The sequence below is a fragment of the Phaseolus vulgaris genome, chromosome 5 (assembly GCF_051622355.1).
Source record: "Phaseolus vulgaris cultivar YP4 chromosome 5, ASM5162235v1, whole genome shotgun sequence".
Lineage (NCBI taxonomy): Eukaryota > Viridiplantae > Streptophyta > Magnoliopsida > Fabales > Fabaceae > Phaseolus > Phaseolus vulgaris.
This window is the reverse complement of record NC_143502.1, coordinates 5,586,504-5,601,289: the sequence shown is the minus strand read 5'-3', so window position 1 is coordinate 5,601,289 and position 14,786 is coordinate 5,586,504. Positions and strand designations below refer to the sequence as shown.

General features: G+C 29.3%; 1 protein-coding gene across 6 annotated transcripts; it reads left to right on the top strand.

Moving 5' to 3' along the window:
* The first annotated feature begins 11,152 nt into the window (after positions 1 to 11,152).
* Positions 11,153 to 13,850, top strand: LOC150027440 (aldehyde dehydrogenase 22A1-like). 6 transcript variants are annotated; one of them, XR_016521054.1, is made up of 7 exons: positions 11,153 to 11,434; positions 11,583 to 11,770; positions 12,319 to 12,392; positions 12,899 to 12,979; positions 13,133 to 13,276; positions 13,368 to 13,537; positions 13,616 to 13,850. XR_016521054.1 is itself a non-coding variant. In XM_090302529.1 (6 exons), exons 3-5 carry the CDS (start codon positions 12,379 to 12,381, stop codon positions 13,274 to 13,276), a joined length of 243 nt encoding a protein of 80 aa, XP_090158655.1. In that variant the 5' UTR covers positions 11,153 to 11,434; positions 11,583 to 11,770; positions 12,319 to 12,378; the 3' UTR covers positions 13,616 to 13,850. The 6 variants fall into 6 exon arrangements, 1 of the variants encoding a protein (XP_090158655.1); XR_016521051.1 differs by having other exon boundaries at positions 12,895 to 12,979; positions 13,368 to 13,490; XR_016521052.1 differs by having other exon boundaries at positions 12,895 to 12,979; positions 13,368 to 13,500.
* The last annotated feature ends 936 nt before the right edge of the window (positions 13,851 to 14,786 follow it).

Genomic DNA, 14,786 nt, shown 5'->3' with positions numbered 1-14,786 from the left:
CTCATGTATTAATTGAATTCTTTTTAGCTTATGAGAATCGATTATAGCATCAAACACTTTAAAATCAAAATAGGTGATTCATTACATATATTACTACAAGAAAATTACTAAATAGAAATCAATTTTATAGACAAAAAATAATTAGTTGCTATAGTGACTAAATTAGAAACCATTGTAGAGACTATTTTTAAAAAAAAAATTAGTTTCATTATTGGTAAATAGTTTTTAAAGGTTTTAACTAGCAATTCTAAATTTGGTAACAAAAAACCTTGGTTGCTAATTTAGAAACTATTTATCAATAATAAAAACTAATTTAAAAACTAAAATATTTTTAGTCTCTAAAATAGTTTCTAATTTAGTCAATATAGTAACTAATTAGGTTTGATTTCTAAAATTAATTTTTATTTAATGATTAATTATGTTTGATTTCTAAAATTAATTTCTATTTAATGATTTTCTTATTGTATTGTAGTGTATATAATCAAAGCACATATCTGATAGGAGAAATTACTATTGCATTAATAGGTTGAAGACAAAGTATTTCCATAACTCCAAAAAGAAAACTATGATAATGATGATTATATAAGACAAGAAATATACTTAGAAAAGTAAAAAAAAAATGTTCCTTTGTTTTTGATGGACATTCTCTTAAAAATGGCAATGATGGTGTGAAGAAAGTTATGAAGAGCATGTTATATATGAGAATTTCAACCGTGAGAGCCATTCCTCACAATTATCATTAGAATTCCTCTTGTCCCCAAATGATGGCAGGGCAATCATTTGATCTCTATCACTGATATCGCCACATTTTTCTCATGTCAAACTTTATGCTGTTTTCAGTAAACTCTCCACACTTCAACTCTGCAATTTTTTCACTCAAAAACTCTTCTTCTTCCCTTCCATCAGAAGATTCCACTGCCCATTAATTTGTTCTAACGGGGATTAAGGAAAGGTTCTTTGCACAATTCATTAAACAAAAAGGGGTTGTAATGAAGTAGGGTTTAGATTGGGGACCTCAATCTCTTCACTCACTACCCTATCTTTCTCCATTTTAATAATCTTGATCAATCCTTCTGTATTGATATCCCCTAGTGTCAAATTCAACTCATACAATAAATTTTATTCCGAATTATAATAAATTAAATTAAAATTTATTTTTTATTTTGATTCATTAAAAATTTAATTCAATCCATCATTTAAAACCTTTTATGGATGAATATGCAATCCTACTAAACCTGTATTTTTTGGGGATATATATATATATATATATATATATATATTAATTTCTTTACTTGTTTTTAGCTGTGTAGAGCTCATAACTGATTGGATGGTAAACACATTCTTGTTAGATGTTTTTTTAGGGTATGCAGAACTAAACCAATCTAGTGTAAAACGGTTGAAGTATCTTTACAATGTTTTACATTAATCTATTTATTCTTTTGTTGCTGATAAAAAATTCACAAAATAATATATTTAAAATTTTTTTTAGAAATAGTTTTAGTAAGAAAAATTAGAAATATATTTTCGAAAGCTTTTAGAAAAAGTTTAAGAAGGATGTAACAGTAAAAAAATATTTGATTAATTTTAATCTGTTTCATATATTGATAAAAAGGTTGATTGGATTTTGAGAAATATGAATGAAATAATTAGTTTTTTTTTTATCAGCAATGAATTAATAAAAATTAAAAGAGACCCTTTAGGGATGTCCCAACCCGTATACATCAGACCTTAAAGTCTAGACTATACGCATAAGCTAAATAGATTCTGCTAGACATAAAAGAGCCAACCTCAAATTTATGGTTTACTCATTTACCCCAACAGACAAAAACACCACAAAAGACCCTCACTCACCACCTAAGACAGAACCAAACTTAACCCTTATAGAAGACCACGAAAACCTCCACAGCACACCATATCAGCACTATATAAAACCATCAGCTCCCTCCACGCTAGAAAATATACGCTAAGTTAACGGTGTTGAGTAACACCCGTTCTCCACCGCAGGCTCTATACTCAACAGTCCCCCTGTAACTACCGCACACCAACCACGCAGCTGCTCATCCAGAAACAGTGGATACGGATAGGGAACCTGCTTAACTTCTTGTGCTTTGAATAAGACACCTGAAACTCCAGTCTGTTATAAAGTCTTTAAGCTTGCAGGCATTACCAGAGTACCTTAAGCAACTTACAACTCGGGACGCCCACAACCGATGCCCTCTACATTCACCTCGCCACGCAACGAGTTACCCATGCACATTGTCTCCGGCGACCACCGACTACGTCCATAAAGAGCACGCCACTTCTTCGACCACCGATCGACGATCATGTTAGCCTTTGCATCATTTCGACATCCACCGCCTACGCACACATTGAGATCGCCGTTTCATCAAGCGGTGATTCTGTTAACCTTGTATAATTTTGTCGACCACCGACTACATACATAGGGAGCACGCCGTTTCAAGTAGCTACGGCGACTACCGACTACTCACATATGGGGAACGTCGCTTCCTCGATCGGTGATCATATTGACCATCGCCGTTTTTTATAACCGGCGATCATGTTGAGCGTTGCCATCTACGATCGCCATCTGCACAGAAATGGAGAGCGCCGCTTCATCAACCGGCGATCATGTTGAAATCGCTGTTTCAATTACCGGCGATCATGTTGAGCTTTGCACAATTGGCGATCACCGACTACATACAAATGGGTCATGTCGCTTCACCGATCGACAATCAAGTTACCCTATGTAAAGCACCACTTCACCGACCGGCGATCATGTTGACTTGCATACCTTCGACGACATAGATTTGATTCTGTCTTTTATTTTGTTTTATTTTTGAAAAAATTAAATTAGATAAATTTACTTATGATGAATTCTTTTTACAAATATAGTATTTATTTTTTGAATGTCCTAATACTTTGCATATTTGGAGTTGGGTTTAACAAAAAAAATTTAATTCTCATTTTTCTAATGTGGATGATCTTCTTTCTGTTATTAAGAGCGATGATAGTCCTTTGATTAATTTGATTAAACTTGTTGTGATTACCTTCTCTATTTGGATGATATGGTGTATGAAAAATTATGCTAGATTTCAGGTTAAGATTGATCTTTCCATGGCCATCTCCATAATTAAGGATTTCACTTGCCTAGCGAGTAACTCGTCTAAAAGCTCTATGAGGAATGATATGTTTGACTTGAAGGTGCTTAAGTTCTTTGATATCAATACTTGGAGTGACAAATTTCTTCATCCTCTTCTTCTTGTTAGATGAGAGTTTCTTTCACTAAGTTGGGTTAAAATTAAGATCGATGGTGCTGCTAGGGGTTCTCATGGTTTTGCTGCTTGTGGTGGTATTTTTCGTGGGAGTATGGGGGGAGGGGGGGGGGGGGTATTGGTGGTTTCTCTGCTTTCCTTATTATCCAGACTGCTTTAGTTGTTGAGTTTTATGAAGTTATATCATATTTATGTTATTGAAGAAACTAAAAAGATGGGTCTTATTGGTTTATGACTTGAATGTGATCCTGTCTTGATTTGTATTGCATTTACTGTTAGGACCAATGTTCATTGGATTCTTCGTAATAGGTGGAACACTTGTCTTGATTATTGTGGAAAAATCAAGTTTATGATTTCTTACATTTTTCCTTAAGGAAATGCATGTGTTGACAAACTTGCTAACTTAGGGTATATTCACAAAGAGCAATTTCATTCATATAATAGACTTTCATCTAATCTTTTCTTAGAATTCTTTATTAATAAGTATAGATTACCTTAGTATCACTTTTCTTAGATTTTTTATATATGAATTTTGGTCTAGTCCTCCCATATTTGCTTGTATTTTATTTCTTTATTTCTTTTTCTTTTTTTAATAATAGTTTTTTTTTTCGTGTAGTGACAGATGATTGATTGTTGATACTTGATGTGTCAGCCTAGTTTAAATGTTAAGTTTCATAGTGATACTTAACGCGAGAGCTTTTTATTAAAAAAAAAAGTTATGAATTTTATATTAGAACTTTTGAATTAAGTTGATCACTTGCATTCAAATTTCAATCCACCTAATTGACATGGTTTTCTTTTAAATGTGTTAAACTACATCTCTATTGTGTGCTATATCAAATTATATATAAACTCACTGAGTTGTTTTTATTATTTTATAACATATACAGTTATTACACTCTGTGATCATGTTAATTAACTACACGTCAATGATAATGATGAGGAATATAAGTATTATTAAAAAGTGTCACAAATATAATCCTACCATCATTTGGAGTTGAACTCTTACAGTTAGCTTCACTCTTCAAGAAAAAAAAAGAGATGAAAAAATTATCTCTGTTTTTTCACCCCTTGGTAAATAGTGCAACTGCATCACGAAACTTGTGCTTTAGGCATCAAATTTTGAAGTAAGATAAGAAATGTTTGCTCATGAATGGATGATTGTAAATTGAGTCTTGTGGCATTTAAACTTTAAGCCTGATTGTTGGGGGGAAATTAAGCTTAGTTTTAACTTATTTATTTAAATATAAATAAATTTAAATGTTAAAATCGAGGCATCCAATTTATTTTATTTATTAAAAGTGTTTTAAAATTTATTATTCGTTATATATACATATATATGATTCTTTATTAAAAAAACGTAATTTCTTAAATATTTGAAGAAGTGAATAAATATTTTCTTTGGAAGTATAAGTACTTTATTTAGTATATTTATATATTAAACTATTGTAAATTAAATGTGAATGTTCACAATAACGATATTATTCAAATCAATATTTATTTAAAATTTATAAGAGAAAATAATAAAAAAAGATATATTAATGCTTAAATTAAATAATGCGGGAAAGTAAAAGAAAATGATAAAATATTCAAAATAAATAACTAAAACAAATAAACTACAGTAAAATATAAAAAAAGTGATAAAATACTTGAAAATAATTGAAATATAAGTCTAATATCTATATATCACTAATTCTAACTAGTCATATATTAAGCACATATTGATTATAAGTAAACCTAAAATTAAAGTTTGAACTTGGTTTTTCATCAAAATAAATGAACTTAATAGTATTTAATTAACGACCTAAACTTGTTTATGACTTATTTATTCCTTTAGATTCCAACACTATAAGTAGTTAATTATAAAAACAAAAAGAAAACGGCATAAAATTATTCTCAAAGATCATACCAACTTTCTTGAAGATTTGATAGACCCACCTAAATGAATTTACCATAGGACACAATAATTTTACAAAGTCTAACGTGCAATTCTGAGTATATATAAATTATATTATTCATTCCTATGTGTTTCCCTGTTGTTGAAGTACACTTGTGTACGTATTTGTTACTCAAGATTTCTATTTCTTAAATTCATTTTATTTTATTGTCCGAGTACACTCAATTGTTATGAAAATCAAATTGCACTCGTGATTTATCTAGAAAATTGGTGAACACTTTTAAGTTCAGTCTAATTAAATCATATAGAACTAGATTATCATAGAATTGGCACCGATTAAATTAGTAAAAAACCCAGTCATAAACGGTTTAAACTGGTCAATAAATTTAATTAGCTTTTTTTTTTTTTTTTTCAAAGTTTAGATTTGAATTTATTATTGATATTAAAGATAATTATTCGTGTATGTACTATACTTTAAATGTAAAAAATTTACATAATAGTATTTCATTTCTATTTATATATATTATTTAATTTTTATTATGGTTTATTTATGTTTCAAACTCTGAAATTTTTAGTAATTCAGATTTCAGCATCTAACATTTAAAAATAAAATAGTTTTAGTACCCACATATTAAATTTGATGAATTAAAACTATATTGGTTAGATTTAGGGATTTAAAGTTTAGGGTTTAAGATTTAGAATTCTAAAACTCTTTCTAACTCTTCGAATTTAAACATGAAAATCATATTTTCAACATTTTAAAGAACTAGAATATTTTTTCTAAATTTGGGAATCAAAATTAGAATTACTAACTTAAAAACAAAAGATATAACTAAATTTTTTATTAATATGAATTTGACTAATTTAACTACAATTTCACTATTGAAACTTAAATAAAAATATCTATAATTAGTTTCATTTTCTTTCCACTTTAAAATATTTATTTTTTCTTTGTTAACAAGGAGTATTTATTATAATATCAATTCATACTTTATAAATATATATAAACTGTAAAATTAATTAAATTTAAAGTCTATTTTATAATATTTATATTCCAATATTAGAACCATAGGAGTTTGAAAAACGAATAATAAGTTAAATTCTTTGGCATTTGTGTTTCTAAGATACAGAATGTGAGTCCTTGTTAGAATTGAAGTTGTTATTTTAAAAACATTGAATAATGATATGTGTTCCTGCTAGGGAGATGAGACCTAGAGAACTATTGACTAGCTTCGTCTCCCTAATTTCTATTGGGCGATTGATTTACACTTCAGCCTATTCCTTCGGGTCTCGGGTACTTGATCACTCTATTTCCTGGGAACGCCGAATGGGGGTACCTGCAGAAGACATTCCGACGTTCAAGTTAGCAAAGGGTATTCGACACTTGGTTGTTAGAGTAAAATAATTAATGACATACCTTATTGGACTGAATTATTGAAGTGAGTCGTACTTAGAGGTGTATTATCTAATTCATAATAATAGTTTAGCTTTGCTGACCTGGATTAAGCGTTAATGGACCGAAGGAGTCGGTCATTCTACATGAACGTGTATCATTCAGTCAACTCGACTGTGAGCCTAGTGTTAACCGTTCGGTCCATACCAGTAGAGTATGGTATGTGGGCATGAAAAGGAAAGTGCATAGTGATTTTGAAATAGCAAATAGGAATGGTGAGTGTCATGGGTAGAAAGACACTCAATTTGACCTTGGAGGAACAACAATGATGAGTGAAGCTGAAGTTTCAAGTCCAGCTCATTTCTCAAAACGTGATTTGCTTAGGTTAACCAATGGGGACGTTTCATAATTCTTTCATCCTTTTTTACCTTTTTTTATTTTATTCAATTTATTTCTTGTCGGTTTCTTAAATAGGCATGTCACGATTTGACTATTCATGGACAACACAAGTTAAGTAGCTGGCAAAGGAATAATCTATAAGACCTTTTCCAAAATTCTAGTTTAGACAAATTTCTTCTTAAATATTTTTAAAAAATAGATTAATATTTTCACAAATTAAAATTAACTTATGTATAAGTTAATTTATAAAGCTTCTTTAAAAATTATTTCTTTTTATATATAAACTAATTTTAATTTTTTTGAGAATTTTTTTCCTAAAGCTCCTTAAAATATGTCTAAATATAGCAATAGAAATTGTGTTTCTACTTTTCATAAAATGTTGGGTAGATATATGCATGTTACCTATTAATTAGATTTTTTGTTTGTATAATTACACTATGCTTTTAAGAAAACGTACTCAAGTATAAAAATACTTATTAAAAACTTAAAATCTATTTGAACAAGTTTCTCTATAAACTTCTTTTAATAAAAACAAGAGAAAAATTTAAATTAGCTTAATCATAAATTAAAGCTAACTGGTCAAACCTTTGACGAGGCAGGTTCCAACGTTCTGGTCAACAGGCAGGATCATTATTTTAATCAAATTTGTGTGTAGTTCTCTTTTACACTACAAGAAAATTATTGAATAAAACTAATTTTAGAAACCAAAATAATTAATTAGTTATTATATAATTAAATTAGACCATTTTATAAATTAAAAAAATTATTGTTATTTAAAGTAGTTTCTATTACTATTAAAAATTTATAAAATAGTTTCTAAATTAGTCTCTAACCTTTAGCTATCAAGATTTTAGTTACTTACTATTTTATATTCTAAATTAGTTTCTATTAGTCTCTTATACACTAATTTAGAATCTAAAATATTAGTAACTAAAATTTAGGTAGCTAATTTAGATAAAAATTTAGAAACCATCTCATAAATTTTTATTAATTATGGAAATTATTTTAAATATGAATAATTTTTTAGTTTTTAAATTAATATCTAATTTAGTTAATATGGTGACTAATTATTTTTTGTCTCTAGATTTAGTTATTATTTAATGATTTTCTTGTTATCAATTAAAAATAGTTTCACTAATTAAAAATTGATTATAAGTATTATTTTTATCATTTTTAACCCACAATAATACATAAAATTACTCTTAATTATTTATTGATTCTCCTCTATATTAAACACGAATACATAATGTTACTTTTAACTAGGCAGACAAAATTATTTCTCATTGAATAACAAAAGTTGTTTTGAAAAATTACAAAGAAAACTCTTAACGTGAGAATACACAAATAATCTCTCCTTCCTCTAGAGACTAACTTTAGATGCATAAGAAAATAAATTTGAGATTATAGTCTCTAGAAGCCATATGCAACCATTTTCTCTTTATGAAGGAAATAAATTTGAGATTATTACAATACAGCTAGTTTCTATTGAATCTTTTTGCACTTTCTCTATTCTTAACTACAAGAAAATAAAAAATGGAAAGAATACATAATTGCAAGACCTAAACTAAAAATAATTGTATTCACAAATTTTACACTTGCACTTGAATCCATACAAGATACACTCTTAAACACCTGTAACTATCCTTCACTCATTGAAAGGGTGTATTTCTTATTTTTTCTAATCATCAAATCAAAATATCAGTAACTAATTGCCAAGTATAATTATCAGAAAAAGTTAAAAAACAAAATCAGATTCAAAACCTAAACTTATCACGTTAGAAAAAAATAGGCCAAGAGTAGGTTTGTTCAGCCTTTGATTCAACCAATACAACAACGTTGCACAAATAAGACATAGTTTTTACTTACTACACCCCCATTTTGAACTTGCACCCCTCAATTGGGTGTAATACCGCACCATATCCACTGTAGTAGAAGAAGAAGAGAAAGAGTATGTTGTAGTTATAAGAAGACGAAAAATATCTTGTTCCGAAAAATTTATTTTGGAAAAAGTATTCTAAACTATAATATATACGTTTTTAAAAGTTCGTTATGGAAATTTTGTTTGAAAAACTTGTTCTAAAATCTATTTCATGCGTTCTAAATTTTTTGTTTTGGAAATCTTGTTATAAAAATATTATATTTTTTAAAAACATGTTTCAAAATGTATTTTATGAATTTTGAATAAGTGTGTTCGAAAAACATTTCCACAAGTAATTCAAGAATTATTTAAAATAAGAATAAAATAATTATTTTAAAAATTGTGAGGGTGTAAGTTAAAAATGGAGGTAAGAGTTGAAAGACATTCACCATTCATAGCATGGAAGAATGCAATGCACCCATTCTATAAAGCACACTAATGATGTGTTTGAATTAAAAAAATATTCCATAAAGCACACTAATGATTTGTTTAAATTAAAAAATATATGTGTAAAGATTTAAGGAATGAATTTGAAGTGATTTGGAGGGTATTGAGAAATGATAAAGATTCATTATATATTATTATTTTTTTAAAATTTTATGTATATTGCTATTATTTTATATTTTTTTACATTTATATTATTACTACGAGAAAAATCCATTTTAGCTACCAACAAAAAGTGAGTGTTATTAAAAAGAAGTCACTAATAAGGATAAAGTCTACTCACTGCTTTAGATATCATATTTTAGTCTCTAAAATAGTATTTAATTTATTCAATATAATAACTAATTTTTTTTATCTTTAAATTTATTTTTTATTTAATGATTTTCTTATAGTATCAGCAAAATATTCCAATAAATGAACTAAGCCATTCTAACCATCCTTCCAAGAATAGGGGTTGAAGAAAGGAAAAATTTTAATATCCAAACATGCTAAAAATTTCACCATTCCAATAAATGTACATCTTTGTAAGTCTATCGTGGCTTTCTTTCATCGATCAACGAATACAAACACACACTTTACTTGTCTTTTGTTTCGTGTATATAGTAAATGCCCTGAAACAAACATAATGTAAAAGTTGTGATCAAGATAAGAGCGAAGATCAACATACATTTAAAAGATGTAAGTATATTTTTGTGATCATGAAAATTAGAGATTAGTTTTGTATCATTCATATTAGTGTTTGGTTACATAAAGGTTACATTTAGGGATGCTTTTAGGGTAGACTCTTATGGGTTTCCCTATCTTCGTCTCTACTAATGAAGTAAAAATTTATCTCCAATACCATTTTCATATTCAATGTGTATGAAATTTTTGTCTCATAAAAAACTAATTTGGATTGAGCGTTTTGTTCCTCATATCTTATATACCTAGGTATGTTGACATAAAGCTTAGGATTTCCAATGCAAATGCTATTTAATTCCTTTTCTATTTGTGCAACGTTGTTAAATCATAAAATCTTACAAATCCAAATCCCCTTCCCCTATTTGTTCAACTTTTGAGAGATAAACACTTCTTTTACTTTTCTCTATATTTGAAATTTTTTAAACATGTCATACTCTCCATGGATATTAGGAAAGTTGGAGAAGAAAAATATTTTGTAGTTGTGACCTCTAGAGCCCGTTGATGCCTCACCATGCTTGATCCCACCCTTCAAAGGATACTACTGAAGAAAAGTAGGTTTCATCTTTTCGTCAAAACAACCCCAATAACAAATTGCGGACCACCACACTCAATTCTCCCACTTCCTAGTTGATTCGAAACAACTCCATGACGAAACCACATCAAAGGACAGTGCATTCAACAACTAACACTACAAGAAAATGATTGAATGGCAACTAATTTAGAAACTAAAAAAAATTAGTTTCTATAGTAACTAATTTAAATACCATTTTATAAACTAAAAATTATTGGTTACTAAAATTGTATCTATTATTAATAAAAATTATAATATAATTAGATATTATATTTTTGGTAGCTAATAATAAATTTTTTTTTTTTTTTTATAGAAACCATTTTTTTAGTCTCTTTGTTAAAAATGTAATTAGAAACCATTTTTTTAGTCACTTTTAATTTATTTTAGAAATTAAATTTTGGTCTCTAAAAGTAATAAAATTAGAAACTAATTTTGTAGTTTCTAATCATCATACAATTATTGATGCTTAAATTTTTAATCATTATTATTTAAATTTAGATACCAATTTTGAATTTAGATACTAATTTTAAATATAGATACTAATTTTAAAGTAATTAAATTTTTAATCACTCTGTTATCTCTTTCTTCTCACTTTAACTTTTTTTACTCATCTCTGTCTCAGGGCAACGCTGCTCAACCCTCATTCAGGGCAACGCTGGGCATTTCTCACTCACGGGCCACGCCGCTGCTCATCTCTCACTCACGACGAAAACCCTCTAATTCACGACGACAACACTCTCACTCACGACGAAAACCCTCTCATTCACGACGGCAACGCTCTCACTCACGGCAACGCAACGCACTCTGCCACAACGCACTTTGCGCTTCTCTCCTCCGAAGGAGGCCAACGTTTGTCATCGTAAGTTTCGATTCATGCTCCATTCTCGTCCTTTGCCCTTTAATTTTTGCTCATGGAAGCTTCGCACAACTTTACTCACTATGTATCTTCCCCATCTTAAAACCCTAGATTTTGTTCTCATGTTGTATTCTCTCATTTTCATCTGTAGGAACCTACGAGAACTTTGAATCTTTTCCAAGTGTTTGAATAAAGTTGTGATTTCTAGCCTTTGCTTTTGAGGAGAATTTGAAGGTCATTCTGGAAGAAGAAGTTGTAGTCTTGCAAATTTCCTGTGATGATTGCACAAGGGAATTAGTAGATAAGGCTCACGCTGTTGGGTTCAAAGTTGTTCCTCAAGTGAGTTTTCTGTACATTTATTAATAGTATCAGGTTACTAACTTACACAAATTCTAAGAGACAATGATGTCCTAATTTTGGTTTTCTTTTTATTTGCTGTGCAAATTAATTAGTTTGTTCTTGTGTTTTCTGATGCCTAGCTCGATTTAGACTTAGCCCATTTTATTTTCAAATTAAAGAAAATTAAACTAGAAGTTCGTTTGAAGTCGATGAACCCCTCAGCCTGCTATAACACCGTTGTTGAGTTTATATTTCATCATTCTCCTTCCTTATTTATGCTTAGATAAACTTTCCACAAGTACTTGCAGATTTAGCTTCTTCAAAGAGTTGGTATTAACTTATATATAAATCAATTTTAGCATATGAAAAAACTTATTTCATTTTCTTATTTTTGTCAGTGTCTATGAAGAAATTTATATTGCTAGTGGATAGGTTGAGTGACTTAAGTGATATGAAGTCCCTTTTGTGAGGCATTTTGAAAGCTAATTGTAGGTTATTGTTTGTCATTGGAATCTAACCTGTTACTCGTATTTTTAATCCTATTACAGGTCGGGAACATTGAAGGTGCGAAACAAGCGATTGAAGCAAGGACTTTGAAGTTGGTGGTCATGTATTGGGTCAGGTGTGCATGCTTGTCATAATTTTGATATAGTCTATGTAGTAGTGGTTGCAGGTGTTAAATAACTACACATTACATTGTTTTTCCTCGAGACACTTTTCCACAAAACCTTCACGATCTGTATAGCCTAATTATTCTCAGGCTCACTTACACGGAAGCTTTTTGGGTCATCTTGCTTGTGTTTTCTATTCAATAAAAATTTGGAAAGGTATTAATTTGAGGAAGTGATGAATTAAAAAGAAAAATTTCATCATCAATGCTTTTCTATCAGAAATAATGAGTGTGTAATTTCAAATATATTCAAATATTCCCCTTACACTTGCAGAAAACCTTTCTAGTTAAAAGTATTGTTGAAATAAGGCTTGTGGGGTCTTTTTCGTATTTACTGCTTCATGTCCTTAGTTGTTTTGAGGGAAGACCGTCACTTGTATATGTGTCACTTGTATATGTAACGTTCTCACAACCTTTGAAAAATTTGGGTTGTGATGTGCTGTTTTCCATGTAGTCAGAGCCGTGCTAGAGATAAAGCTTCCCAGATACATTGTGGGATTGCTGTGATTAATGATTTTGGTGCAACATACATGTGTCAGGTAAAATTTATTTTACTATTTTATCGTCATCTCTTAGAAGGCGTTTGACCCTAAAGCACATTAGTAGCAGTGATATTATCTATGCTTTTAATTTACATATAATTATAATTTCCACTGAATTAAAGTTGTATTGTGTAATTTCCACTATTTCAGTCGCTGCCATTTGTGGGTGTGAAACAAAGTGGATTTGGACAATTTGGTGGTGCAGAAGGTTTGCGGGCATGCTGCCTTGTAAAAGCTGTTGTTGAAGATAGATGGTGGTCATTCATCAAAACCGTGATGCAGAAGCCTCTTTAGGTTATTTTGGAAAACCTTTCATAATTATATATTATTGTACTTCGTTAAGAGTGAAAAGATAGACTGAGATGGTTTTTTTTCTCTGCTTTAGTATCCTGTATTAGTAGAAAATGGATTTTAGTTCTAGGAATCGCTTGTGGAAGCACTATTGAATTCAGCCTATGAGACCTTTTGCAAGCTTGGTTTACGTGTTGAGAATCCTTACTGAAGATTGGTTAAGCTTGGTTTTGAAATACTACTTTCACATTAATCATATTTTGAGTAAATTGCCCTCCTATTGTTGTTGTAGTATCTTAGGACAACCAAATTGTTGTTGATAATTTACATGTCATTTTGCAGATTTTTACCTTCACGCCCTGCAACTAATGGGATTGGAGATATCCTCGAAAGTCATTATACTGATCCATGACCATCGTGAAAGAAGATACCAATTAGAACAATGGACTTGTGGTTTGGAGAGTTTTTGGTTGATTTCATATAATTAACTTTGTTTAATTTTATTATTTATGTTAGTCTTACATATAGTTAACTTTGTTTCTTTATTAATGCTGAAGAAGTTTTCGATTTGTCGTCACTTCAAAGTGAGTTCAAACAAACCTGTGCTAAAATATGAGTTTCGGTGTATAGTTGGTACTTAGAATTATGATAATATAGTCAAGAGTATTCAGTGACTGATTGTAGATGATAGATAGAGATGTAGACAGGGACAGTCATAAATTCTACTGTTCAACATTTTGCATTTGCATAGCCATAGATATTGCGCAGAGAAAGAAAAGAGGGAAACACATACACAGTTGAAAGATAAACTCACACTATGGATTTCTTTTTAGTCTACATACTAATGCAGTCATTCATGAAATAATAATGCGTGTGCATGGTGATTTCTGATCTTTGTTCTTTTGCTTGAGGCTTTATCTTTGAGGCTTGTACTTATATATTTATTTTTCCTCCCTTTTTCTTCTTTTGTAGCATGAAAAGCAGATTGAGAACAAAAGAAAATTGTTGCACAGTAGTAAAGGGAAGAAAAACAGTCATTCTGTGTGGCAAAAGGTTCAGAAAAATAGTTCTAATGGATGTGACAGTGATTTGGAGAATGTAAACACTACTTTGTCACAACTAAGCTTTGAATAATAGCATTGGGAAGAATGCATAAGTCATGAAGAGATACAGTCCATTAATTAAAAAATATTAAATCTTTTTAATAACCCAACAAAGGTTATAAATAAATATAAAATATGAAAGATTTGAGTTAACGAACTTTATAAATTTATTTTAAAATTAATGAACTTAATTATATAAATAAATATAAAATATTAATAAACTGTAATCTATAAATATAAATAAATATAAAATATTAAAGATAAAGTAGGTAAATAAAATAATATTTTTTAATAAATTATATTATTTAGAGACCAATATAGTGACCATTTTTTTGGTATTTATATATTTGGTCACTAAATGAGTTTCTATATATTTTGGTCACTAAATTGGTTTCCATGAAATTGGTTGT